Genomic DNA, 27,480 nt, shown 5'->3' on the forward strand with positions numbered 1-27,480 from the left:
ATCTGAGACCAAGTTATCGCTTCTAGGGGAACGATGGGTTAGATTCCATCCAGGCTCTGGGCACACTTTTGTCAACTGATTGACAAAAATGATTGTTTTATGTGTGTTTCTGGTTAAAGACACCTTAATTGATAAGCTGTTTTGTTTTTTTGTTTTTTGAAACAGAGTCTCACTCTGTCACCCAGGCTGGAGTGCAGAGTTGTGATCTCCACTCACGGCAAACGCTGACTCCCAGGTTCAAGTGATCCCTGAGTAGCTGGGATTACTGGCAACTGCCATCATGCCCAGCTAATTTTTGTAATTTTGTACAAATGGGGTTTCACCATGTTAACCAAGCTGGTCTTGAACTCCTGATCTCAGGTGATCCACCTGCCTTGGCCTCCCAAAGTGCTGGGATTACAGGTGTGAGCCACCATGCCCACTGATAACCTGCATATTGTTGATTCATTAACCTTGAACCCACAGCAAACAGCACTAGAACTGACGCCTGAACCAGCTTCTCTAATGCATGGACTTTTTGTTTTTTTTCTGAGACAGGGTGTCCCAGAGTCTGATTTTGAAAAGTAGTCCTGGCCAGGCACGGTGGCTCATGCCTGTAATCCTAGCACATTTGGAGGCCAAGGTGGGTGGATCACCTGAGGTCAGAGGTTCAGGACCAGTCTGGCCAACATGATGAAACCCCGTCCCTGCTAAAAAATACAAAAGTTAGCTGGACGTGGTGTCACATGCCTGTAATCCCAGCTACTCAGGAGGCTGAGGCAGGAGAATCACTTGAACCCAGGAGGTGGAGGTTGCAGTGAGCCGAGATGGTGCCACTGCACTCCAGCCTGTGCGATAGAGTTGTTTCAAAAAAAAAAAAAAAGTGGTCCTCAGCCTTCACTTACAGATGTTGCCAATCATATCACAAGTACCGGGAACTGGCGCTTAAAGACACACAAGGAAATGGGCCTTACAACTCCTGGAAAAGAGCACTTCCTTTTGTAAGCATCCATGCCGTCTGATGATAATTTGACACACGAATTCACTTTTCCTCCTTCCCAAGTGCCTCAGCCACCAGTCCTCTCCATCATTCCAAGCAGTGTCTATGTCTGATGCGACATGGGCAAAGCAGTGACTTTTCTTTTGAGGGAATTGTTCAAGAGATACAAAGAAGTTTCCCTTGGGCCTGAAGACTGAGTTTAAGATATGAAATGTTTATAATTGGCCAGGCACAGTGGCTCACACCTGTAATCCCAGCACTTTGGAAGACTGAGGTAGGCAGATCGTGAGATCAGGAGTTCAAGACCAGCCTGGCCAACATGATGAAACCCCGTCTTTACTAAAGATACAAAAAATTAGCTGGTCGGGGTGGCACGTGCCTATAATCCCAGCTACTCAGGAGGCTGAAGCAGGAGAATCGCTTGAACCCGGGAGTCAGAGGTTGCAGTGAGTCGAGATTGTGCCATTTTACTCCAGCCTGGGTGACAGGGTGAGACTCCAGTTCTAAATAAATAATGTTTATAACTCTGTGCTGGCAACCAAGAGCTGGATCTGATTGCAGATGGGGCCATGTGTGGAAGCGTGGGTAGGAGAGACGGGGGCGGGGGGGAGATGGGATCAGGGATAAGGGCAGCACTGCCAGGCATTGTGCTGGGTGCTTTCTGTTCATCGCATTTAACCTGATAATGCCCCTCACACAACTGTTTTCTCCCCCATGATACAGATATAAAAACTGAAGCTCTGAGAGACTAAATGATGCTTGCAAGCCCTAATACTAGTGATCAGAGAAGCTGGCATTTGTGCACTCGCTGTCTGATGACAAAGCTTGCAGTCTCAACCATGATATCCTATGTCTGACCCACGGGAGGCTGGATGAGGGGCTGAAAGAGCTGGATCATGAAACCCTTGCCCAGCTGGGTCCTCCCTTTCCCTCTGGAAAGTGAGGAGGGCCCCCAGGTGCTGTCTGCATGCAGTGATGAAGAGGGGGTGAGTCCTCAGCCCTGCTCCTGTCCTCCCCACATCTGGGTCACACTGGGGATGACAGATGTCTAGTGTGGCTGGCCATGAATGAGTCCCGGTGGACAGGAAGACAATACAAATGTCTGTGGCTGGTGTGACTCATCTCGGGCCTTCAGTCACAGCCCCAAATTCCCGTACCAGGGCCTGGCCCTCCTGTCATTAGTCCTAAGACTGGACATGCAACGTAGGAGGGATGGGTGAGTACAGGAGGCTAGTGGTCTTGATCCCAGCTGACCTAGCCGGAAGCCTCAGTTCTGCTGCAGCCCCGACTGTCAGGTGGGAATGGAGGGCAGTTTGGGCAGGACTGTGGGCAGTGCCCCCTCCAGCAAAGCCAACATGTCAGGAACAGATGGACCACTATCTGGTTCCCAGCTCTCCTGACTTTCCCCAGGACTTAGGGCCTGACCCGGTCTTGCTTTGAGCCTCCATCTACAAAGCATCTATGTGATGAGGCAGTCAGCCCAGGTATTCACTATGGCCTGAAACTCCCACACCCTGGGATTCCTGCCCAGAGACAGGAGGCAGCCCTGCTCCCGGCTCCCCTACCCCTCCAGGCAGGGCAAAAGTGTCCTGCAGCAGATCGGAGAAGCTCTGTTGAACATGAACCACCTGACCAGTCCAGGTGCTTCTCAAGTGACATTTGAAATCTTGGCAGCAACACCGCCAGTCATTCAGCAGATAAGGACACAGCCGCAGAGACGGGGGAGGCCTGAACCCAAAGCTCACATACTCTGCATTCCTCCAGGCCTCACCGAGAAGTGGGAGGGCTTCTTGGTCCACTCCAGTTGGGGGTGGGATGGCCTGGCAGACCAGGGCCCTCCAGTGAGGAGCTCTGGACCAAGGGTTCACTTCTCCCCGTGGACTGCTGTGGGCTTGCTCCACCCAGTGCCAGGGGTAAGTCAAGGTTAAGGGGACTCTTAGGCATCTCCTAAGGGCATACTACAATCTGAATGTTTGCATCCCCAACGAAGGTCATCTGTTGAAATCCTACCCTTCTAAGGGGACGGTCTTTGGAGGTGGGGACATTTGGAAGGTGATTTGATGAGAGGGTGGCACCCTCATGAATGGAATTGGTGCCCTTATCAGAGAGGCCCAGAGGTGAGGATGTGGTAAGAAGTCACCCTCTATGAGCCATGCCCCTCACCAGGAACCAAGTCTGCTGGCATCCTAAACTTGGGCTTTCCAGCCTCCAGAATGGTGAGATAGGGAAATAAGCCAGGCATGGTGGCTCACGCCTGGAATCCCAGCACTTTGGGTGGCTGAGGCAGGCAATACTTCAGGTCAGGAGTTCAAGACTAGCCTGGCCAACATGTTGAAATCTCATCTCTACTAAAAATAAAAAAAAATTAGTCAGGTGTGGTGGTGCATGCTTGTAATCCCAGCTACTTGGGGGGCTGAGGCAGGAGAATCAATTGAAACAGGGAGGTGGAGGCTGCAGTGGGCCGAGATCACGCCGTTGCACTGCAGCCTGGGGGAAGAAAAAGGAGAGAAATAAATCTGTGGTTTGTAAGCTGCTCCGCCTGCAGTATTTTGTTTTTGCATCTGAACGGACAAAGACCGAGCAGCAGGAATCATCCAGGCCTCAGCTTCCCAAACCACTTCCCATCCTCCAGTTTCTGCAGGCCCTGACCCCAGCGCCAGCACCTGCCATTCACATTTTTTACTTTCTAAGGAAACTTTGAAACGGACGCTTCCTGTTACTGTCATTCAATAAAAAGATCCCTACCACTTGAAGACAATCCATACAGAAAGCCTGCAGCAACGCAAAGACGTTAAACACTTCAGGTGCTGGTACCTGTTTTAGGCTGACTCTCCCCGTGTCAGAAAGGACGAGATAAAGCGTCAAAGGGATGTTAAGGATCAAGTGGGCCCAGACTGCAACTCCCTCCCACACCTCCCCCACGAAACTGATGACGAGGAACACTGAAGGAAGCCTCTCTCTCCAGGACATGCAGTGACTTTTGGAGTTCTGGAAAAATGCTTTCTCCGGAGTCGCTGGGGGGAGCTCCCAGGCTGGACCCCTCCTCACACGTCCTCCCCCACTCCCCTCCCAGCCCCCGTCCTCGCACCCATCCCCCTCCCAGCCCCTGAAACAGCCGCAGCCCCCTCTCAGCCCGCGTCCCGGACCCATCCCCGTTCCCGTCCCCGCCCCCATCCACCTTCCAGGCCTCGTCCCCGCCCCCATCCTCCTCCCAGTTCCCCGTCCCCGCCCCCATCCCCTCCCAGCCCCCGTCCCCGACCCATCTCAGTCCCCGTCCCCGTCCCCGCCCCCAGCCCCCTCCCAGCCCCCGTCCCCGACCCATCTCAGTCCCCGTCCCCGTCCCCGCCCCCATCCCCTCCCAGCCCCCGTCCCCGCCCCCAGCCCCCTCCCAGCCCCCGTCCCCGACCCATCCCCCTACCCCGTCCTCGTTTCCCCCTCCCCGCGCCGTCCCCGCCCCCTCACCGCCCCCAGCCCCCTCCAAGCCCCGCCCGAGAAGGTGTCCTGCCTGCCCATTGGGCCTCCCGCCGGCTCATTTGCATGGTCCGAGGGGGGCGGGGCTGACGTCGCTCCGGGAACCGCCTGGTGGAGACGCCCAGGCCGGGTCCAGAGCGCTCACCGGCGCTGGGCCTAGCGGCTGCGGATCTCAGCCCGAGCCCATCTCCGATCCCGACCCAGACCCAGCCCCGCGCCGCCAGCCCCGCCGCCGCCATGTATGACGCCGAGAGCGGCTGGAGCTTTTCCTTCGCGGGCTGCGGCTTCCTGGGCTTCTACCACGCCGGGGCGACCAGCTGCCTGAGCGAGCACGCCCCGCACCTCCTCCGCGATGCGCGCGTGTTCTTCGGCGCCTCGGCCGGGGCGCTGAACTGCGTCTCCATCCTCTGCAAGATCCCGCTGGGTGCGTCCCGGGGCCGCCGCCAGGGCTCGGCGCGCGGAGGTGGCGCCCCCTAGGCCGGGGAGCGGTGGGCAGGGGGGTTCCCCGGGAGGAGCGGGGATCAGGCGCGGACACGGCGGTGTCCCCTCCGGGACAGATGCTTCCTCTGGGGGCGCTGTTCCCTGGGCCCGGGAAGGGGGCTTTGGAACCCCTGAGCGGTCCCGGCCGGCGCGCAGGCTTCCGAAGCCTGAGACTCTCGCGCGTCCCCACCCCTGCCCCCATCTGGCGGCGGTGCATGAAGGGAGCCCCTCGCTTCCGGACTGAGAGCCGGGGCGTCTCGGAGCAACGAGGGCCTGGGACCGGAACCCGGGGCTGAGGGTAATGTTTGCCCCTGCCGTCCCCGGGTCTGGAGTGTCCTCTCTGGAGGTTCAGGTGATTTGCCAGAGACCAAGAGTGGGGCTTTGGCCGGTGCCCCAGCGTGGGCACCTTCCCTCTGGGGGTTGAGGAACGCAAGACACCCCGCGCCTGCCCTCTTTGGGGCACAGCCGAGCCTTCTGGGGGCTGGGTAGCCTCCCAGAAGGGCGACCCTGGGCATCCTCCAGGGCAGGCTAACTGGCGTCTTCCTCCTCCTTTTCCTCCTCCTCCAGTGTTTGGGACCCTTCCTGGGGGCTGGAGTGCATCCCTGGACACCCCCCAATCCCCCAATCCCATCCTCTCCTCTAGTCTCCCCTGACCTGGGCCCCGCCCCCCCCCCCCCCCCCCCGCCCAGTACCCCTGGAGGTGAGATCCTGTGTATTTGAATCTTGTCCTAATGAAACATTTGTCCACATGAGTACCTGTGGGAGGGGCAGAGGGAGTTTCTCACTAGCGGGAACTACTGGGGTGTGTGATATCCTTCCCGGGAATTTGCTGTCTAGTGCTGGAGGCGAGAAGAGGGTTTTGAACCAGTGGGCAGGGGCTAGGGCAAGAAGCAGTGTGGAGCTGTTGACACCCACAGGTCCCCAGGCAGGAGATCATGCCCCTATCAGCCCCGTTTTACCTGGGCTTCCTTAACAATGGACTCTTTGCCCTGCCTGCCAGAGCCAGCAGGGAGTGACCGTTTAGTGGTGAGGAAGTCCCCGCTGGTGGACCAAGCCCTGCCATTGGGTAGGAGCAGTGAGCAGTCCCTGGGCTGACTGGGAGGTGGGGATTGGGGATTAGGGATTAGACGGTTCTGGCTGTCTGCCTTCTCCAGCCAGGGGAAGAGGAGCAAAGGGCAGGAAGTGTAGTCTCTAGGAGGATTAGACTGACCACATGATCATCTGCACACTTTGGGCTTTATCAACAATGCAAGTCAGCTCTTGTATCCCAAGGTGACCTGTGGACACCCATGTGGACAAATGTTTATACTGGGACAGAATTCAAATGCAGTGATCCCAGGAGCCTAAAGTACAGTCACTCTGGCATAGAAAGCATTCCTTACTGGGCAGAGGACAGCTGCAGCCTGGGGCTTTCCCCAGCAGGACACGAAGAAGCCCAAGAACCATCAAGTCCCTGGAAAGTGGATCTGGAGGCTTTGGGAGGAGCCACTCCCTATGTTCCAGCATTCCAGGTTTCTGCTTTAACTCCATGTCTCACAGTGGGCTGTGCTCTTGGGGCTGCATCCTGGACACAGCTCCTCCATGCTCAGAGCTGAGGCTAACTTGGCAGGAGGGGCAGGCTGAACCTGCAGCCACATGCAATTCCACCCCTTCTGGCCATGCTTGGAGGGGCCAGTCAGGGAAGGAGAGCTGTGAGTGAAGATCAGACTTGGGTCAGGACAGGCTGGGGCATGCCTGTCCCTGTGCATCCCAGGATTTATGGCTGGCAAGGGGTCGGGCTGGGAGGGGCTGTCCTGCATGGCAGGAGAGTACAGATCAGCCCGAGAGGCCAGGTCAGTGGGTGAGGTCATATCTTCTGCACCAAAGCTCTCATGCTGATATGTTCCTGGCTTCTGACTTTGTGAGGCGTGGAGGTGGGGCCTGCCCACCTGGGCTTCTGGAAGTGAGAGGCTCATTCCTGTGGCTGAGGCCTACAGTAGTGCTGTCTGGTAGGAATATACGGCAAGCCATGATGTCACTGTGCATTTCCTAGAAGGCACATTGAATAAAGTAAAAGACATAGGTAGAATTAATTTCATTGAGCCTGCTAAATCCAAAATATCATTTCACATCTAATGAATATAAAAAATTACGAATGAGACATTCCATAAGCCACTGAAATCCAGTTTGCATTTTACACATCTCAGGTTGGAGGAGGCTTTCAAGGGCTGAAGAGCCACACGTGGCTACTGTAGTAGATAGTTGTGGTCTAGAAGAAGGTTGGCGGCATCCTTGCTGTCTGGTTTCTGGCCTTGCCAAATATATTGCCATCCCAGTGTGGTACATTCTTTAATATGTTTGTCCCCTGTCCCCAGATCAGTTACTGGGGATCCTCTCGGACCTTGTCCGGAAGGCCAGGAGTCGGAACATCGGCATCTTCCATCCATCCTTCAACCTAAACAAGTTACTCCGACAGATTCTCTACAAATACCTCCCAGCCAACGCCCACCAGCTAATCTCGGGCAAAATATGCATCTCGCTCACCAGAGTGTCTGATGGAGAAAACGTTCTGGTGTCACACTTTTGGTCCAAAGACGAAGTCGTGGATGTAAGCAGTTTGCTTATCTGGGTGTTGTCAAGTAAGAAAAGGTGTCTAGCAGAGAGAAGGATACAGGCAAATAATACAGGGTCTAGCAGAGAGAAGGTAATTTGCAGTAACAAAACACCATTTGATACGGCTGATGCTTTCATAAGAACTCCTTAGATGAAGGAGTCGATTTTACTTAACACAGATTTGTGCAAGACAGCAGCCTGGCGTGCATAACCGGCCCTGTTTAACCTTGTTTCTAGAAGCTTTCTGTAAACAGCCAGCACTTGTCTGTTCCCACATGGGTCTGTTCTAGTGAATCAGCGTGGTGCCTGCTGACTGCTCTGTAGCACGGTGCTTTGCAAAGTGTGGTCCTGGGACCAGCAGAGCAGCAGCTCCTGGGAGCTTCTTAGAATTGCAGACCCTCAGGCCCCACCTCAGACCTGCTGCATGAGAATTCCGGGGAGGGATGCCGAATCTCGAGTTCCAGAAGCTCTCAGGTGATTCTTCTTCTTCTTCTTTTTTTTTTTTTTAAGACAGAGTCTTGCTCTGTCATCAGGCTGGAGTGTAGTGGCATGATCTCAGCTCACTGCAACCTCCGCCTCCTGGATTCAAGCGATTCTCCTGCTTCAGCATCCCGAGTAGCTGGGACTATAGGCAGGCACCACCACACTCTGCTAATTTTTGTATTTTTAATAGAGATGGGGTTTCACCCCGTTGGCCAGGATGGTCTCGATCTCTTGACCTCATGATCTGCCCGCCTCAGCTTTCCAATGTGCTGGGATTACAGGCATGAGCCACTGTGTCTGGCCAGGTGCTTCTAATGAATACCTGCATTTGAACAGCACCAGTCTAGCTCCTTCCAGTCCATGAGTCAACAACCCTTGGTCCTGTCTGTGGTGACCCAGTGTGGTTCTCGTGGAGCAAGGAGAGGAAGTGGAAGTCTGCTGACAGTGTTGTTAAGCAGCTTTTGCAATAGATGAGACCCATGGGCCTGAGTCCAAGGGTGTATGTTGGTTCATGGTTCATTCCACCCATGGATTAACCTACTCTGTGCAAAGGGTGTTTTCAGGTTTGTTGCCCTGCTCACTTGGAGAAGGCTTATGAAGGATCACAGAAATGAAAAGCGTGCTCTCGCCTGTGACTTCTCTCTCTTTTGCTTTCACAGGCCTTATTGTGTTCCTGCTTCATCCCTTTCTACAGTGGCCTCATCCCTCCTTCCTTCAGAGGCGTGGTAAGTCGGCTTTCTCTGCTAGTGCCGAATCCTGGGGGCTTCCCCTCTAAAACATGCTCACACAGCTCCTGCCTGCAAGGCGCTAGTGTCAGGCACCTTGGGTTCTGTCCCGTGGCGGAGCCCCGTGCCTCGCTGCCTTTCAGACAGAGTAGCCACAGCTGGCCCAACTTCCAGGCTACCCTGACAGCAAAACTTACTTCATGTGCAATTAATTATCTCGCTGTCTGTAAGGCGAACTAGCTGGTTCACTTAATCTGCTCCATGAGTGTCAAACATAGCTTCTCAGTGACCGGGTTAAACTATATGACATTGGCTGGGCATGGTGGCTCATGCCTGTAGTCCCAGCACTTTGGGAGGCCGAAGCAGGCAGATGGCTTGAGGCCAGGAGCTTGAGACCAGCCTGGCCAACATGGTGAAACTTGGCCTCTACTAAAAATACAAAAATTAGCTGGGCATGGTGGTGTGAGCCTGTAATCCCAGCTACTAGGGAGGCTGAGGCAGGAGAATCGTTTGAACCTGGGAGGTGAGGGTTGCAGTGAGCTGAGATCGCCCCACTGCACTCCAGCCTGGGTGACAGAGTGAGACTCCATCTCAAGAGAAAGAGAGAAGAAGAGACAGAAGGAGAGAAAAAGAGAGCGAGCGAGTGCGTGCAAGCCTGCGTGACAGAGCGAGACTCCATCTTGAAAGAAAGAAATAGAGTGAGAGAGAGAGAGAGGATATGATGCTGAAGACTCTTGTTGCCCGGGAGGTAGACCTTTAGAGCTTTCCTCTTAGGGGGAACTGTAACAGTCATATATTTTCTTTTTCTTTCTTTTTCTTTTTCAAAACAGAGTCTCACTCTGTTGCCCAGGCTAGAGTGCAGTGACACGATCTCAGCTCATTGCAACCTCCGCCTCTGAGGTTCAAGTGATTCTCCATTCTCAGCCTCCTGAGTAGCTGGATTACAGGCGCCCACCACCATGCCCAGCTAACTTTTGTATTTTTAGTACAGACGGGGTTTCACCACGTTGGCCAGGCTGGTATAGAACTCCTCACCTTAGGTGATCCTCCCACCTCAGCCCCGCAAAGTGCTGGGATTACAGGCGTGAGCCACTGTGCCTGGCCAGCAGTCATAGATTTCCTCAACCAAACAACAACAACAAAACAATCCGTAAGCCTGGCCTAACCTAGATTTGTGCTTCGTTTTGTTTTGCCACTTTGTGATGTACAGGAGGAAGTTTGGCCTGTAAAATACTGGCCATTTAGGGTCATTTTTGAACTCACAAGAGCAGCTGCGGAACCTTTGATGCAGTCCTGCGTGCGGCACTGGCAGAGGCACGTGGTGGAGGGACTCGCATCACGAGCCTCCCGTTACAGGTCATGTACTCCTGCGCATTATCTTACGGCGTCCTCACAACGGAGGGGAGACGTGATCATTCATCTCGTGCAACTGTGGGGAACTTGAGAGCCACCCTTGCCCAAGGAGCACAGCCAGGGAGCCTGTGCCCAGGTCACTCTCTGCCCTCCGTCAGAACGGGGCATGTCTTGCCTGGTTCCCTGCAGGGCGGCTCTTCTCATCCTCTGTAGTTTGGGGTCCAGGACAGCGGTCCATAGGGCCACTGGAGTGCCCAGCCACTGAGTGACCAAAGCACATTTTGGATTTCTGACGTTGCCACACTTGGTCAGGCATCAGCAGGACCCCAGCCCCTTGTCATGCTGGTGGCTTTACGTGGGTTTTCATCGTCCCCAGAACTCAGCAGGAGTGCACCCAGCAGCACCGTCATGATGCCCCTGGCTCCCCAGTGCACAGTTCTGGCTTTTCCTCTTGATCGAGAGCTTCAAGCCCTTCTGGGTCCTACTCTGTCCTTTTCAGCCCATGGCTTTGGTCAGAAGCTGCTGGCAGTATTCAGATTTGGCTGAGTTCAGTAAATATGTGATTGGCTCATTTCTGAGCCATGCCAGGGGGTGGAGAAGCTGAAGTGGGAGTGTTTGTTCTGCGGGCTCAGGACTAGGCACTGGGTCTGTGCCGGGCCACTGGCTAGTCTTACATCCTCCCCTAACCCCTGCTGGGGATGTCTGGCCACGTCAGAAGACAGTTTGGGTTGTCACCACTGGGGGAGTGCCACTGGCATCTGGTGCATGGAGACCAGGGATGCTGCATCATCACCCACTGGGTACGCTCATGGGAATCCTGCTGAAGGTTCGAGCACACTGTTCTTGAAATTCAACGCATGCAAATTCAAAACATTACTGTGTACGTACCATGCGCCAAACGATTGCACCACTGGAGCTCCTAAATTCAAAACATTCCTATAAAAAAGCTCAAAATGCGTGGAAAAGTTCTACATGGCAGGAGAGCATCTGGGCTGCAGACTACCCCTTGAATGAACATGATCTACCAGCCTCCTTCCTCCTTGGTCTTCACTCCAGATTCCTGGTGTTTCATTCTGTGTCCCTTTATGCCATGGTTTTTGTTTGTTTTTTGAGACAGAGTCTCACTCTGTCACCTAGACTGGAGTGCAGTGGTGCGATCTCAGCTCACTGCAACCCTCGCTTCCTGGGTTCAAGTGATTCTTGTGCCTCAGCCCCTCTGAGCAGCTAAGATTACAAGCGCATGCCCCCATGCCCAGCTAAATTTTTGTATTTTTAGTAGAGACAGAGTTTCACCATGTTGCCCAGGCTGGTCTCAAACTCCTGGCCTCAGGTGATCCACATGCCTCAGCCTCCCAAAGGGCTGGGATGACAGGTGTGAGCCACCGTGCCCAGCTGCTGTGAGGTTTGTGATACCTTCCTACATCTGCCCTAGAAATTGTGTGGCTACAGTTTTGGAAATGTTGCTGTGTATACTCCTGATCATTTCTGGACTTCTGGCAAGAATCTTGATGGCAAAGGTGTGGCTAATCATGCCTGATTCTTTCCTGGACCTGTTTTAGGCCAAATTCTGCTCTGAAATTCCTCTGTGTGGAAGGGTGGACTGGGGAGAGTGTCCCAGCTGTAATCTTTTGGAGGCCTTCCTCTGTGGGCGTCTGGTGGCTGGCTGTGACGGCTGTGGCTGGAAATCATAGACACAAGTTTCACAGGTGCAAGCTCAGTCCAAATTGTAGCAAAAGCTGCCTGCCCCAGCTGAGCTATGGGCAATAAGGTTGTTTAAGGATATAGAGGAAAGGAAAACTCATCCTTAGAATAATTTATCCAAAATGCTGCTTTATTGTGGGTTTGAGGACATTTTCTGAGGTCCCAGGTTCATTTGTTTCATTTAAGTGTCAAAAGTTGCTGGGCACAGTGGCTCACACCTGTAATCCCAGCACTTTGGGAGGCCGAGACAGGCGGATCACCTGAAGTCGAGAGCTCAAGACCAGCCTGACCAACATGGAGAAACCCCGTCTCTACTAAAAATACAAAATTAGCCAGGTGTGGTGGCGCGTGCTTGTAATTCCAGCTACTTGAGAGGCTGAGGCAGGAGAATTGCTTGAACCCGGGAGGCAGAGGTTGCAATGAGCCGAGATCGTGCCATTGCACTCCAGCCTGGGCAACAAGAGTGAAATTCTGTCTCGAAAAAAGAAAAGGCTCAAAAGTCCCTCCAGGTGGTTCTGATCATCAAGGCGTGGAGAAAGACAGGCTCACAGGTTAAAGATCTTGCCCAGATTTGTGTATCTTCCTTGCAAGCAGCAAGGGGTGGATTGGAACCATGACCATTTATCTCCTTTGGGTTTCTATCACATTCTGTCCCTAGTGCATTGAGCACCCCTAGTTCACATGACCCTCTTAGGCACATTACAAGGGCACTCCTATGGGTGCCCATCCAGCCCTAGGACTTGGCCAGCACAACATGGACTCCAATCGCCATGTGCCTCTTTGCCAGGCATATTTGTGCAGTGCACACACTGTACAACAGTACACAGCAGCCCTGAGAGCCAGAGTAGAGCCCGGTCTAGCACAGGAGTGCTCAGTAAGGATTTGTCACAGGAGCGATTCCAAAGCTGTCGTCCTCCCTGCATATCAGCCTGCCGGCAGCTCTGAGAAGCCTCTATCCGCATATAACCCAGAGCCTCAGCTAGCGCCAGTCCTTTTTTCCTTCTTTAAAAGCGATACATGGATGGAGGAATGAGTGACAGCATGCCCTTCATTGATGCCAAAACAACCATCACCGTGTCCCCCTTCTATGGGGAGTACGACATCTGCCCTAAAGTCAAGTCCACGAACTTTCTCCACGTGGACATCACCAAGCTCAGCCTGCGCCTCTGCTCGGGGAACCTCCACCTTCTATTGATGGCATTTGTCCCCCCGGATCTCAAGGTGAGTGGGTGGGGGAGTGGGTGGTTCTGGGGTGCAGCTCTTCTTTGCCTCCCTGGTTGCCAGGAGATACCGGTTGCTCTCTGCACAATCAAACAGAAATAGACCTTATCATTGATGGTTAACAGAAATAAAATGCACTTGTCCCAGAAGCTCAGGTGAGGCACCACCCTGATTATGGGGATCACCTGGGAACATATACCCCAGACCTCAAACTCAGACCCACTTCCCAGGCTGTGTCTACAGTCAGGGGTGCAGCATGGGCCTCAGGATTTTTTTGTTTACTTATAAAGACGATTTTTTTTTTTTTTGAGACAGGGTCTTGCTCTGTCACTCAGGCTGGAGTGCAGTGGTGCAGTCATAGCTCACTGAAGCCTCAAACTCCTAGGTTCAAGCCATCCTCCCACCTCAGCCTCTCGAGTAGCTGGGACCCACAGGCACGCACCTGGCTAATTTTAAATTTTTTTTGTAGAGTGTTGCCCAGGTTGGTCTCACCCTCCTGGCCTCAAGCTATCCTCCCACCTCAGTCTCCCAAAGTGTTGGGATCATAGGCATAAGCCACTGTACCCAGCCACTAAGATGATTCTTTTATTTATTTATTTTTGAGAAGGAGACCCACTCTGCCACCCAGGCTGGAGTGCAGTGGCATGATCTTGGCTTACTGCAACATCCTCCTCCCAGGTTCAAGCGATTCTCCTGCCTCAGCCTCCCAAGTAGCTGGGATTACAGGCATGCACCACCATGCCCAGCTAATTTTTGTATTCTTAGTAGAGATGGGGTTTCACCATGTTGGTCAGGCTGGTCTCGAACTCCTGACCTCATGATCAGCCCGCCTTGGCCTCCCAAAGTGTTGGGATTACAGGCGTGAGCCGCCGCACCCGGCCGTAATGATTCTTACTTGCAAACATGGTCAAGAACAACTGCATGTGGTAGTTTAACCTTTTTTTGATTGTAGTTGTTTCGGTATGCCTTACCACTCTACCATAGTAAGAGCATCGCAGACCGTGTACACCAACCTTGGGTGCTCCTGGGGAAAAAGAAAGGGAGCAATGCATGCAAGGCAGGCCCACAGCCCAAGGGAGAGGGAAGGCTATCTAACACAATGGGTTTTCCTGTGTGCTTTATAAGCAGATGAGTAGAGGAGACAGCTCTTATTGTCGTAACAACAATTGGGACTAGCTGCAGAATTTGTTAGAGTGGAGGCTTATCCTGGGACCATGGGAGCCCAAAGAAACAAACTCCTGCCAGGTGCGGTGGCTCACACCTGTCATCCCAGCACTTTGGGAGGCAAGGCGGGTGGGCCACTTGAGGTCAGGAGCTCAAGACCAGCCTGGCCAACATGATGAAACCCCGTCTCTACTAAAAATACAAAAATTAGCCGTGTGTGGTGGCGGGTGCCTGTAATCCCAGCTACTTGGGAGGCTGAGGCAGGAGAATCACTTTAACCGGGGCTGGGCAGAGGTTGCAGTGAGCCGAGATCACGCCACTGCACTCCAGCCTGGGTGATAGAGCGAGACTCTGTCTTAAAACAGAAGAAAAAAAAGAAACAAGCTCCTGCCTTGGCGGGGTGCCAGCAAAGTCTCCGTGAAGGGGTGACATGGGAGCCAAGACCTGTAGGGAACTGTCTCCCGGGAGCACAGAGCCGTTTGCTCAGCCCCGGGGTGGCTCAGTACCCCCAGCCAGCAGGCTCAGAGATTCCTTAGTGCCCTCTGCGGTCTTCCAATGATGCGTAAATAAATGGTGCTTCGTGTCTTCCCGCTGTAGTCCCTTTGCTTGCTTTGCTCACAGGTGCTGGGAGAGATATGCCTTCGAGGGTATTTGGACGCGTTCAGGTTCTTGGAAGAGAAGGGTATGTATGGGCTGGGAAGATCAGATATGCCCTTTTGACAAGCATTGACTTGTCAGTCAAGTCTTGGTAAAGACTTGAGATTTGCCTTAGTTTTAACACTTCATGCCCAGTGCCTTCCCTGTATTGCTCAACCTGCTCATGAGCCCCAGAGATAGGAAACCTCTGTCCCATTTTACAGATGGGGAAACAGAAGCTTGGAGAGGAAAGCCAAGCAGCACACACCAGCACACACCCCTCCCTGAGGGGCAGAGCCGAGATCTGAACTGGGATGTTTTGATTCCAGGGCGCTCTCCCTCCCCAGGGTCCCCTTCTCTGAAGGCGGCTTTTCTTTCCAGCTCGACCTCTTGTGATCCTTTAGTTTAACAAGGGCTGAAGTTAAACCATCTCTGCGCCTGGGCCCCAAATGCAGCAATGAGATTTCTCATCCTCAGTCAGGTGTGGGTCCATGCCCACTAGACCAGTTTACTCTCCTTCCCAGAGCAAGTTTCTGCCTTCAAGTCATCCTGACTTGTCGGGGCTGGAGGGGTTCTGCTCTAGAAATATTAGAGTGAAACCAAAAAGATGTGTTGGGAGCTATTTTTCTTTAATACTAAAAGTTGGCTGACGTATTGGTCTTCTGAATTTGTTCTTGGCCAAGACCAAGGAGACTGCATTTATAAGGACATACATGTATTTATCTGCTCAGAAAATGTTCACTGCTGTGTGCTAGGGATCCTGCAGTGAACACGGAGGTGTGGCCCTTGCCAGCTTGTGAGAGAAGTGAGCAGATGAGTAAGCAGAAGGTGATGCTGTGTCAATGGCAAAGCACAGGTGCCAAGGAGAAGATATAGGACGCTGGAGGATCATTCTGGATGGATCTCCAAGGCCCCAGGAGAAGAAGGGCCTCTCGGAGGATGTGAATCCACACTGAGACTTTGGGGATAAGTGGGAGAGCCTTAGGCATGGGGGCCATGGGTGCGAGGCCTGCTGGACACAGGACAGAACGAAGGCCTACGCAGCTGGAGCGGTGGGAGCGGGGACACTAACAGGCGGCTAGAGAAGAGGAGGTGAAGAATGGTGAAAAATGGGAGAGGAGGGCAGGCTGGGCCTTTTGGATTTGGGGGGTGCGTCCCGTAGCAGTCAGGAGCCATTGAGGGCTGCTGTGGTCTGGAGTGAGGGGATCAGGGGAGAGCTTTGGGAGCCCCCTGGCTGTGGGGCAGGAAGGGAGGGACCAGCGTCTAGGAGGCCAGTGGGGCAGTGAGGGTCATGAGGAGGAAGGAGCCCCAGGGGAGCAGGACTTGGAAATGACCAGTGGGACATTTGTGAAGAGGAAGATGGAAGAGCACAGTCCCGGCTTCTGGCTTCAGCAGGTGGGCAAGGGAAGACGGAGGGCTGTGCCCATGGGTTGAGGGTTGAGGACATTAGGAGGGCACCAGTTTGGCAGGAAAAGCTGATGTCCCAGAGATGCTGGAGGTGCCATCTCCCTGAGAACAGATACCTGGAAACATTCCTAAGGGAAGGGGACATCTCAAAGGGTGAGGAGGGCGTCTGATAGAAGCTGGAGAGAGCCGGGGCGAGCACGAATGTGAGGTTGTCTCGGGGAGTGAGGCACAGGCAGTGAGGAGCAGACCCTGGTCTTTTCAGCCTGAGGCTGGAAGCCAGAGTCGGACCATGTGCAGCTGTGGGCATCTGAAGCCCCCCTCCTCCCACCCAGCCTGCAAATGCTGTAAGAGCGGGGGCTACTCACTGGTGCTGGTAGCTGAGTCCCAGCACCCAGGGCAGGGCCTGGCACATGCAGGTGCCCAGTCCTCCCTTGCTGGGTGCTTCTTCCAAGGCTGTGTGATGGAAGAGTACCCTTTTTGACCTCAGACCCAGCTTCAAATCCTGGCTCTGTTATGTACTGGCTGTGTGACTTTAGATAAGTGTCTTAACCTCTCTGTGCTTCTGATTTCTCAGCTGCAAAATGGAGATGATAGTAACAGTTGCTGTAAGGCCTGATGGCGAAGTGCCTGGCTCAGGGCCTGGGAGGCAGGTGTAGCCAGTGGTTCAGATGTTGTAAATGAACACTAACTCCCACCTTTGCACCTCATGTATCCAGATGTGGAGATGGAGCCCACACAGCTAGCAGGAGCCAAGCTCATGTGTGTCTTGCTTTAAACCCTCAGACTCCTTTCTCCGGGTGGCAAACACCTGCCCTTGTTCTCTTCCCTTCCCCCGTCCCCCTTGCATTTGGCTGGTAACAGGCCAGCAGCCTGCCTCCCTGCCATTTGGTGGATGGGTGGGTAATGGTCCCCACTCCCCACATTATCGCCTAATGGGCTTGTTTTCTGTGCCCTTCATAGGCATCTGCAGCAGGCCCCAGCCTGGTCTGAAGTCATCCTCAGGAGGGATGGGTTCTGAGGTCACCGTGCCTGCCTGGGAAAACATGAGCCTGGAGTCTTCCCCAGAGCTGGCTGCCATGGCTGTGAGGCTGGAGGGAGATGAGCTGCTGGACCACCTGCGTCTCAGCATCCTGCCCTGGGATGAGAGCATCCTGGACACCCTCTCGCCCAAGCTCGCTTCAGGTACCCACTCCTCGGGGTGGGCACGGGCAGCACCTTGTTTTCCTTCTTGCGTGTTGTGAAGGAAGGTGGTGCTGCCACATGGGAGCAATGGGGCGAGGTAACCATGACAGGCGGTCGGGAACATCCCCTTCCATTGCACAGCCCTGACTGCTGCCTACACCCCCAGCGCAGGCCTCCCCCCATCCTGGCACCTTGCCATGTGTTCCTTCCCCTGGGGTCATGACCGGGAGGAAAACAAACCCCAGCCGAGCCCACTGGGGTTCCCCGTACAGGCTCCTGTCTGCAGCAGCCAGGGCCTCCTTTCCAACCCTGTCTCCCTGACATGGCGCCTAAGCTCCCGCCATGCTGGATTTCATGGACCCCAGGGATGGGGGTCCTGCCTCAGGGACTTGGCCCATTACTCAGAGCTCCTTCCTGGCCGCTACTCTCCATATGCCTTTCTTGAGGCCTCTCCTAGTTTCCCCCTTCCCCTAAACCCACCTCCATGGAACCTCCATTGGATAGTAATGTTTTTTGTTTTTTGGGTTTTTTTTTTTTTTTTTTTTTTGAGAGATAGTCTTGCTCTGTCACCCAGGCTAGAGTGCAGTGGCATGATCTCAGCTCACTGTAACCTCCGCCTCCCGGGTTCAAGCAATTCTGCTGCCTCAGCCTCCCGAGTAGCTGGGACTACGCAGTGGGCATGCACCACCGCACCTTGCTAATTTTTTGATTTTTTTTTTTTTTTTTGAGACAAAGTCTCACTCTGTCGCCCAGGCTGGCGTGCAATGGTGCGACCTTGGCTCACTGCAACCTCTGCCTCCCGGGGTCACGAGATTCTCCTGCTTCAGCCCCCTGAGTAGCTGTGACTACAGGTGGCATTACAGGTGTGAGGCATCACACCTGTGTGCCACCAAGCCTGGCTAATTTTTTTTGTATTTTTAGTAGAGATGGAGTTTCACCTTGTTAGCCAGGATGGTCTCGATCTCCTGACCTCATGATCCACCCGCCTCAGCCTCCCAAAGTGCTGGGATTACAGGTGTGAGCCACTGTACCTGGCAAATGGTTCTGTATTTTATAAGGTCATCAAATATTGAGTGGACAGATGGCGCTATGGTCCGAATTATTGTGTTCCCCCTGAAATTTATCTGTTGAAATCCTAACCCCACAACATGATGGTCTTAGGAGGTGGAGCCTTTGGGAGGAGATGAGGTCATGGGGACCGGGCCTACATGAATGGGTTAGTGCCCTTATTAAAGGGACCCAGGAGAGGTCCCTTGTGCCTTCTACCATGTGAGGATGAGGAAGGTGGTGTCTACGAAGACGCAGGACCTCACCAGACACCAGCACGTCTGCTGCCCTTGATCTGGGGCCTCTCAGCCTCTAGAACTCTGAAAAATCAATGTTAGTTATTTTATAAGCCACTCAATTGGTGGCATTTTGTTAGAATAACCTGGACATGGTCTAACTCAGACAGACAGAAGAACCCGCAAACCAGCTGTGGGCATTTGGAGAAATTAAAAAATGAGTCAGATGTAATTCCTTGTTCTTGAGGTCCCAGCACCGTAGGAGATGGGAGACAGCAACTGCCCAGGTGCATTCGTTTGTTCTTGCTTTGCTATAAAGAAATACCTGGCTAGGCACGGGGGCTCACACCTGTAATGCCAACGCTTTGGGAGGCTGAGGCAGGCGGATCACTTGAGGTCAGTAGTGTGAGACCAGCCTAACCAACAAGGTGAAACCCTCGAGTCTACCAAAAATACAAAAGTTAGCTGGGCGTGGTGGTGGGTGCTTGTAATCCCAGCTACTTGGGAGGCTGAGGAAGGACAATTGCTTGAATCCCAGAGGCAGAGGTTGCAGTGAGCCGAGATCGCACCATTGCACTCCAGACTGGGCAACAAGAGCAATACTCCCTCTCAACAACGGTAACAACAACAAACCAGAGACTGTGTAATTTATAAAGGAAGAGGTTTAGTTGGCTCACAGCTGCACAGGCTGGACAGGAAGCATGGTGCTGGCATCTGCTTAGCTTCTGGAGAGGCCTCAGGACACTTACAGTCGTGGCAGAAGGTGAAGGTGGCTGCAGCAGCACAGAGAGAGAGAGAGAGAGAGAGAGACAGAGAGAGAATAAACTTTTTTTTTTTTTTTTTTTTTTTGAGATGGCTTCTCACTCTGTTGCCCAGGCTGGAGTGCAGTCATGTGAACTTGGCTCACTGCAACCTCCACCTCCTGGATTCAAGCGATTCTCTTGCCTCAGCCTCCTAAGTAGCTGGGACTACAGGCGTGCGCCACCACACCCAGCTAATTTTTTTGTGTTTTTAGTAGAGACGGAGTTTCACCATGTTGGCCAGGATGGTCTTGATTTCCTGACCTCGTGATCTGCCCTCCTCGGCCTCCCAAAGTGCTGGGATGACAGGCATGAGCTTTCACGCCCGGCCAGTGCCATACACTTTTAAACAACCAGATCTCAGGATAACTCACTCACTATCAAGAGAACAGCACCACTGGGGAAACCCGACCTGGTGATCCAATCATCTCCCACCAGGACCCGCCTCCAACACTGGGGATTACAGTTTGACATGAGATGTGGGTGGGGACACAGATCCAAACCATGTTGCCAGATTAATATGACCTGAGGCATCACGAGGTCATTAAAGAGAGGGAGTAAAAGACTGGGGCTCCAGGAAGAAGGCTCTGGAATCCAGCAGAGGGTCAAGGACCAGCTTGTAAAGTCAGTGGTGGCTGAGAAGTTCCTAGGAGAACATAGATGCTGTGACATTTGATGTAGATTTTTTTTTTTTTCGAGGTAAGAGTCTTGCTCTGTTGTCCAGGCTGGAGTGTGCAGTGGTGTGATCTTGGTTCACTGCAGCCTCCACCTGCCAGGTTCAAATGATCCTCATGCCTCAGCCTCCTGAGTAGCTGGAATTATAGGCATGCACCACCACACTCAGCTAATTTTTGTGTTTTTAGTAGAGATGTTGTTTCACCACGTTGCCCAGGGTGGTCTCGAACTCCTGACCTCAAGTGATGGACCAACTTTGGCCTTCTAAAGTGCTGGGTTTATAGGTATGAGCCACCGCACCGGCCCGATGTAGCCGTTCCTGTGCACATTATTTGCTCTGGGGTATATTCAGATTTCTTAATACAAGATGATGCTTTGCCTCATGACTTACGCACCATTTTCTATTTAATTGCAGCTATGATATTGGAAATGGACATGTCTTTTCAAGGGAAATAAAAGCAGGCTTTCTGGAATGGTGACTTCCAAGCGTATTTGTCAATTTAAGGGAACTGGGAGTGGGGACCCTGTGTCCTGTAAGCACTCTCAGGGCTGTTCTGGGTGGTGTGCCCTGCTTGAGCTTCACACTGCCCTTGCTGTGAAGGGAGCAGCCTGGGTCAGGCACGGTGGCTCACGCCTGTAATTCCAGTGCTTTGAGAGAACAAGGTGGGTGGATCACATGAGGTCAGGAGTTTGAGACTAGCCTGGCCAACATGGCAAAACCCCGTCTCTACTAAGAATTCAAAAAATTAGCTGGGTGTAGTGGCAGGCGCCTGTAATCCCAGCTACTCAGGAGGCTGAGGCAGGAGAATTCCTTGAACCTGGGAGGTGGAGGTTGCAGTGAGCTGAGATCATGCCATTGTACTCCAGAGTTGGGCAACAAAAGCGAAACACTGTCCTGTCAAAAAAAAAAAAAAAGAAGCTGGGCTCTGTGGCTCACGGCTCACACCTGTAATCCTAGCACTTTGGGAGGCTGAGGCGGGCAGATCATGAGGTCAGGAGTCTGAGACCAGCTTGGCCAACATGGTGAAACCCCGTCTCTACTAAAAATACAAAAAGTAGCTGGGTGTGGTGGCAGGCGCCTATAATCCCAGCTACTCAGGAGGCTGAGGCAGGAGAAATTGCTTGAACCTGGGAGGGGGAGATTGCAGTGAGCTGAGATCTCACCCCTGCACTCCAGCCTTGGTGACAGAAAAAGACTTAGTCCAAAAAGAAAAGAAAGGAGCAGCCTGACAAACCCCACCTCGTGTCTCCTTTGTGAGTGCCTCTGACCCTTTGGCTGCCAGGACAGGTGTATTTCATGGAAATGCCAAGCACCACCAGTAAAGTGATTTGGTTTTTCACACTGCTGGGAGACAATAGCTCCAAATTGTCTTTTTCAGCACTGAGTGAAGCACTGAAAGACAGAGCTGGATACATGAGCAACATTTGCAACTGGCTACCCGTTAGGGTCATGTCTTACGTGATGCTGCCTTGTACCCTGCCCGTGGAGTCTGCCATTTCGATTGTCCACAGGTGAGCTTTTGAGCTGGCTCTGAGCCTTCCTCACAGGGTTGACAGGAGGATGAAACAAGACGACAGATGAAGGCCCATAGCCTGAGGCCTGGCAGATCACAGCTCACAGGCTTGATGCAACGTCCCTCAACGTTGCCCACCTGTCTTCAGGCCACGAATGCACGTGTAACTCAGTGCAAGCCCAGAAACTCCCTCTGGGGTCTCCTAGAGCTGTCAGTGGCCTTACATAGCAGCTGGTCCAGTCTCTCATGATTGCCTGAGGGAGCTGAGGCCTGGAGAGCTTGGGGTCACCACTCTGAGGTCACAGAGATGCCTAGCAGAAGGGCCAGGCCTAGAAGCAGAATCCTTGCTGCCCCTCTGACCTGTTTCCCTTTAGAATTATCTGAAAGTTGGTGCGATGGCTCACGCCTGTAATCCCAGCATTTTGGGAGGCCAAGATGAGTTTTCTGGAACCAGAAGTGGCCTCATTTTGCTTTAGAGATTTCAGGTGGGCTCATCTTTGTCCTAGCATGATGACCTTCTGGGAACTCATCAGACTGGGGTTAGAGGTGACGTTGGCAGCTTAGGTAAACAAACAGTGGCAGTGTAAGCTGTGTGTCTGCCTGGGTGTTTGTGGACTTGGTCTGGTCCCTGCAGACTGGTGACATGGCTTCTGGATATTCCCGACGACATCCAGTGGCTGCAGTGGGTGACCTCGAAGATCTTCACTCGAGCGCTGATGTGTCTGCTTCCCACGTCCAGGTAAATGCTTTGGCTGTGGGTGTGTGGGCCAGATGGGCACCTCTCTCATCTGATGAGCTTTCACACAGCATTCTAGAAACAGCTGGCTGAACGCCAAGCAAGTAGCTTGCCCCAGGGTGCAGGGACCCTGTCTCATGGGAGGCAGCTGAGCCAGTCAGAGGTCCCGGTGCACCTGGTGACAGCTGTCACCCAGGCTGACTTGCCCTGGGGCCTGGGAAGCCTTCCCATCCGGTGGGTCTGAGGGCAGTGCTGATGGTGGAGGAGCAGAAAGGCCTTGGATACACAGGGAAAGGTGCCCCAGACAGAGTGGCCAGGGTGAGGGCCAGGGAGTGTCAGACAGCACTGGGGTGCCTGAAGGAAAGAGGGGGGCCCTCGAGGGGCAGGGGTGGCAGAGCTCCTTGCAGCGTGCGGGTACTGGCTGGGTGCCTGGGAATGGAGCTTCCCTGTCTTTCACCCTCTGATGTACTTAGTCACAATCTCCGGGGCGGAGCCCAGCAGTCTGCATTGACAGACCCCAGGGGATGCTGCTACTTCCTGAATTCTGAAAACTGAGCCAGAGCTCATGGCCTGGCTCCTGTTACCAGGGTTGGGCATTATCCTGAAAATCGTGGGGTTTGGCTTCCTCACTTGGTCGGCAAAGATGATCCCTGGCCTCTCTGGGTTTCCCTGAGCTTCTGAGAGCCAGTAGCATGGTACTTGGCACATGGTGGGCATCAGGAGGTGTGGTCTCTTTTGCTATTATTGCTATTATTGGTAGACACAGAAGGATTTAAAAGTAGGGGACGGCAAAGATCCAATTTGCATAGGGAAGAGGGCAGTAGTGGCCAAGTAGAAGATGGGTCCTGAGCCCGGCTGGCAGCAGGCAGTAAGGGGGGCTGCCAGGACCCAGATAGGGACAATCTATAGACTGAGAGGCTTCCCTAGGCTCCTGGACAGGAGGGAAGTGTTGGTTCCAAGCCCGAGGAGTGGGGCAGCCCCGGTGACAGGTGGTCAGTGGTGCCCGGCGGTGGAAGGACACCCTGGTGGGCAAGCAGGTTTGTGTGGAGGAAACTGACGGGCCCCTTCAGGGATTCATGGGTGGGTGACACCTGTGGATGTCCAGTGGGAGGTGTCTAGGTAGCTGGGAGGGCCACAGGCTTGGAAGACCTAGATGGTGACATCAGCCCAGCACTGAGGGCTGGAGGAAGCAGTGTCTCTGGCTGTGACTGGATTCCCAGAGTGTGTGTGTGGCAGCGCCCTCGAGTGGCCGGCAGTGTGGTCCACGGAAGCCGAGACTGAACTCCACAGCAGCGGGAACTGCTGCTAAGCCAACCTTCTTTATGTGTTTCAGGGCTCAAATGCCAGCGAGCCACCAACAGGCCTCCCCGTGCAAACCCAAGCAGGACTGGGACTGCTGGACTCCCTGCTCCCCCGTGGTCTGTCCTGCGGAAGCCAAAGCAGAGGCCGCCCCACGGTCCATCCTCAGGTCCAGCCTGAACTTCTTCTTGGGCAGTAAAGTACCTGCGGGCGCTGAAGGGCTCTCCGCCTTTCCCAGTTTTTCACTGGAGAAGAGTTTGTGAGTCATTTAAGGAGGCGAGTCTAGGAGATTCTTTCAGAGGTGCTAAAGATTCTCATCTGTGTTCACTACCTCTGCACTGCTGTGTGATCACCCTGCCTGTGATGTGGAGGTCCCAGCTCTGAGCTGAGGTGGTTTTATGAAAAGCTGGGAACCAACCCTGAGTCTGTGTGGCAGTCCAGCACTTAAGTCTAACACGTAAGCATGCATTAGCTTAGCTGGTTGGGAAATGACACCAGGAAGCCCAGCGCAGACAGTCCCTTACTGACTGTTTCACAGCCCAATGAATGGTTGGACTGTTCCAGTGCCAGGTTCTTAGAATGACTGGTGTTTGGATGGGTCGGGGCCTTGTGGTGGGTGCTGGGCTGGCGTATGTGCGATCCTACGGGGTGGAAGGAAGAGAACAATAGGATCCCACCTCTCCGTGCAGTGGGAGGGGGTGCAGTTGGTCCCCAAGAAGGACACTGCCTGTCAGGTGGCTTGCAGAGATAATTGCCTTGACACCTAAAAACATCTCCTTGCAGGGGTAACAAAATGATAACCTATTTACATTTTAGAACACCTTTTTCACCTAACTAAAATACTGTTTAAAGAATTTTTTAAAAAAGTTTTGTTATCTGTCGAATTTTGTATTATGTGAATCAATGAGATGTTAAATAGAAAAAGCCTTCAAAAAAAAAAAAAAAAAAATGGCCAGGCTCGGTGGCTCACGCCTATAATCCCAGCACTTTGGGAGGCTGAGGTGGACAGATCACCTAGGTCAGGAGTTTGAGACCAGCCTGGCCAACATGGTGAAACCCCTTCTCTACTAAAAAATACAAAAATTAGCTGGGTGTGGTGGTGCATACCTGTAATCGTAGCTATTTGTGAGGCTGAGGCAGGAGAATTGCTTGAATCCGGGAGGCAGAGGTTGCAGTGAGTTGAGATTGTGCCATTGCAGTCCAGCCTGGTCAGCAAGACTGAAACTCTGACTCAAAAATAAAAAAAAAATTAAAAAACCCAAAAAATCTAGTGCGCAGGGCAGTCACCTCAGCCCCCCAGGCAGGAGCCAAACACAGCAGGAACTTCTGCCTTCTCTCCACTGGAGCCCACAACTTGAACTTGACTTACTCTCCATGCGCTTCTGGTCTGTGTTATTTTTTTTCCTCTTTGATTCTTCCCATTCTCTCATGACCCTGACACCTCTCTGTCCTCCCTACTCTGTCAGCCTTCATGGAGACAACCCCTTGAGACCAGAACTCACTTTCCCCCAGGTGTGATAATTTATTAGCAAGCTCAGTATAATATGACTGAAGGTGAAACCTGTGTGTGTTTTTTTTTTTTCTATTTATGCATCTGAGTACAGTACATACAAGAAAAATAATGGCATGCTCAAACTGTTAAATGTTGGAAAAGAAAGTAACAACCCTCACTCGCTTTGTGTAAGTGCCCTGGAGTAGAAGAACCAGCAAGTTGAACAAAGCACTTGACTGAGGAGACAGACCCTTTAAAGGAAACTGGTTCTAGGAACAGACTATGTGAGCCTGTTCTCTTGATGAGATCGGCAACTCTAGAAAAGAGGTTACTTGTGAAAATAACATCAGGGTTGCTTAGTGCATAGAGGCCCCCTTCGGGGCAGGAGTTCCAGGGTTTGAACCTGCCTCCTTACAGCTTGAGGGCTGAGTGAGTTTCCAAGGCCTCTGTTCTCTGTTCAGTGTTTGTTCTGTAAGTGAGCTCAAGGCTGGTGAGTGGTGGGGTCTTCCACTCTTGACCCCACCGGATGTCACAGCAAGACACTGTCCCCTGTGGAGCTGGAATGGGGTGGGGTAGGCCACGCCTTACACCCATGTGGCCTCCTTGTAATAGACCTACCCTTGTAATGTTGGAAAAGAAAGTTACAAGTTTCTTTTCCCAAGTTTCCCACCACATCTTCAGTCGTTAGCAGATAAAACTAAACTTTAAGGATATTTTCTAATAACCAATATATTCCCATATAGACAGATGTATGCATGGATTGTGACTGCTATCAGGAAAAACATATATTAAATGGCTGATAGGATACCAGGGGACTTATTTTCTCTCTGGTTTTAAAAATTATTTAGGCCAGGTGCGGTGGCTCATGCCTGTAATCTCAGCACTTTGAGGGGCCGAGGTGGGTGGATCATCTGAGGTCACGAGTTTGAGACCAGCCTGGTCAATGTGGTGAAACCCCATCCTTACCAAAAACACAAAAATTAGCCAGGTGTGGTGGTGGGTGCCTGTAATCCCAGATACTTGGGAGGCCGAGGCAGGAGAATCTCTTAAACTGAGGAAGCTGCAGTTTCAGTGAGCCAAGATTGTGCCACTGCACTCCAGCCTAGGCAAGAGAGTGAGACTCTGTCTTAAAAAAAAAAAAAAAAATTAATCATTTTTTTTTAATTACTAAAATTATTTTTAGTAGAAAAGAGTCTTGCTATGTTACCCATGCTGGTCTTGAACTCATCAGCTTAAGCAGTCTTCCTGTCTTAGCCTCCCCAAGTGCTGGGATTATAAGCAGGAGCCACCATGCCTGGTCCCCCTGCCTTCTTAAAGTGTGCATTTGTTTTATAATTTTTTCTAAGTGTGTACCAAGATCAGGAAATCAGGAAGTGTAATACTCTTTTAGAAGTGGCCAAGACCTCCCTCCGCACCTGTGCCTCAGATGCCACCCAGCCGTGCCCTCTCTGCCCCTCCAGGAGGCACTCTTTGCTTAGGTCTCTCTCTTCCTGAACCACCTCTGGGGGTTTCTTATCACCCTGTGAATGCATCCTTATTTGTTCTTATCACACAAAGCCTTCCCTTTAATTTGTGGCACGTGTATGCTTTGGAATCCACCCTCAGGAATAACCAGTATGTAGTATGTTACGTGTCAGGGAGCAACATTCTTTTTTGTTTTGTTTTGTTTTGCGAGGGCCTCGCTTTGTCATCCAGGCTAGGGTAGAGTGGTGCAGTCATAGCTGACTGCAGCCTCAACTTCCTGAGGTCAAGCAATCTTCCCACCTCAGTCTCCCAAATAGCTGGAACCACAGGCGTGCACTACCACACCCAGCTAGGTTTTTTTTGTAGAGACAGGGTCTTGTCATGTTTCCCATGCTGGTCTCCAATTCCTGGGCTCAAGTGATCCTCCTGCCTTGGCCTCCCAATGTGCTGGGATTACAGGTATGAGCTGCCATGCCTGGACCAAGATTCTTCATTTAGTAAACAGCAAAACTTAGTGCAGAGTATGAGGCCGATTTTGTTTAAAAAAAAAAAAAAAAGTGTGTGGGCATATACATGTATCTGTGTGTCTATATAAAAAGACAGAGAGGGCTGGGCGGTGCCTCACACCTATAACCCCAGCACTTTGGGAGGCTGAGGCGGGCAGATCACTTGAAGTTAGGAGTTCAAGACCAGCCTGGGTGAAACGCCATCTCTACTAAAACTACAAAAAGTAGCCAGCCATGGTGGCAGGCACCTGTAATCCCAGATACTCAGGAGGCTGAGGTGGGAGAATCACTTGAACCCAGGAGGCAGAGGTTGCAGT

At 52.6% G+C, this 27,480-nt stretch overlaps 1 protein-coding gene across 1 annotated transcript; it reads left to right on the plus strand.

Moving 5' to 3' along the window:
• Positions 1-4,516: 4,516 nt before the first annotated feature.
• PNPLA3 (patatin like phospholipase domain containing 3) lies at positions 4,517-24,630 on the plus strand. The gene is made up of 9 exons (XM_032261407.1): positions 4,517-4,874; positions 7,285-7,517; positions 8,665-8,730; positions 12,796-13,005; positions 14,791-14,851; positions 17,173-17,394; positions 21,532-21,664; positions 22,301-22,405; positions 23,736-24,630. The coding sequence occupies exons 1-9, from the start codon at positions 4,688-4,690 to the stop codon at positions 23,962-23,964; spliced, it is 1,446 nt and encodes a 481-aa protein (XP_032117298.1). The 5' UTR covers positions 4,517-4,687; the 3' UTR covers positions 23,965-24,630.
• Positions 24,631-27,480: the final 2,850 nt, after the last annotated feature.

This window comes from Sapajus apella, unplaced genomic scaffold (assembly GCF_009761245.1).
Source record: "Sapajus apella isolate SASKATOON/1434 unplaced genomic scaffold, GSC_monkey_1.0 scaffold123, whole genome shotgun sequence".
NCBI classification, from domain to species: Eukaryota; Metazoa; Chordata; class Mammalia; order Primates; family Cebidae; genus Sapajus; species Sapajus apella.

Coding starts and splice junctions, on each gene's coding strand:
- PNPLA3 (XM_032261407.1), top strand. CDS start 4,688: ATGTATGACGCCGAGAGCGGCTGGAGCTTTTCCTTCGCGGGCTGCGGC. Junction 8,731..12,795: donor CTCCTTCCTTCAGAGGCGTG/GTAAGTCGGCTT, acceptor CTTCTTTAAAAG/CGATACATGGATGGAGGAAT. Junction 22,406..23,735: donor TGTCTGCTTCCCACGTCCAG/GTAAATGCTTTG, acceptor TATGTGTTTCAG/GGCTCAAATGCCAGCGAGCC.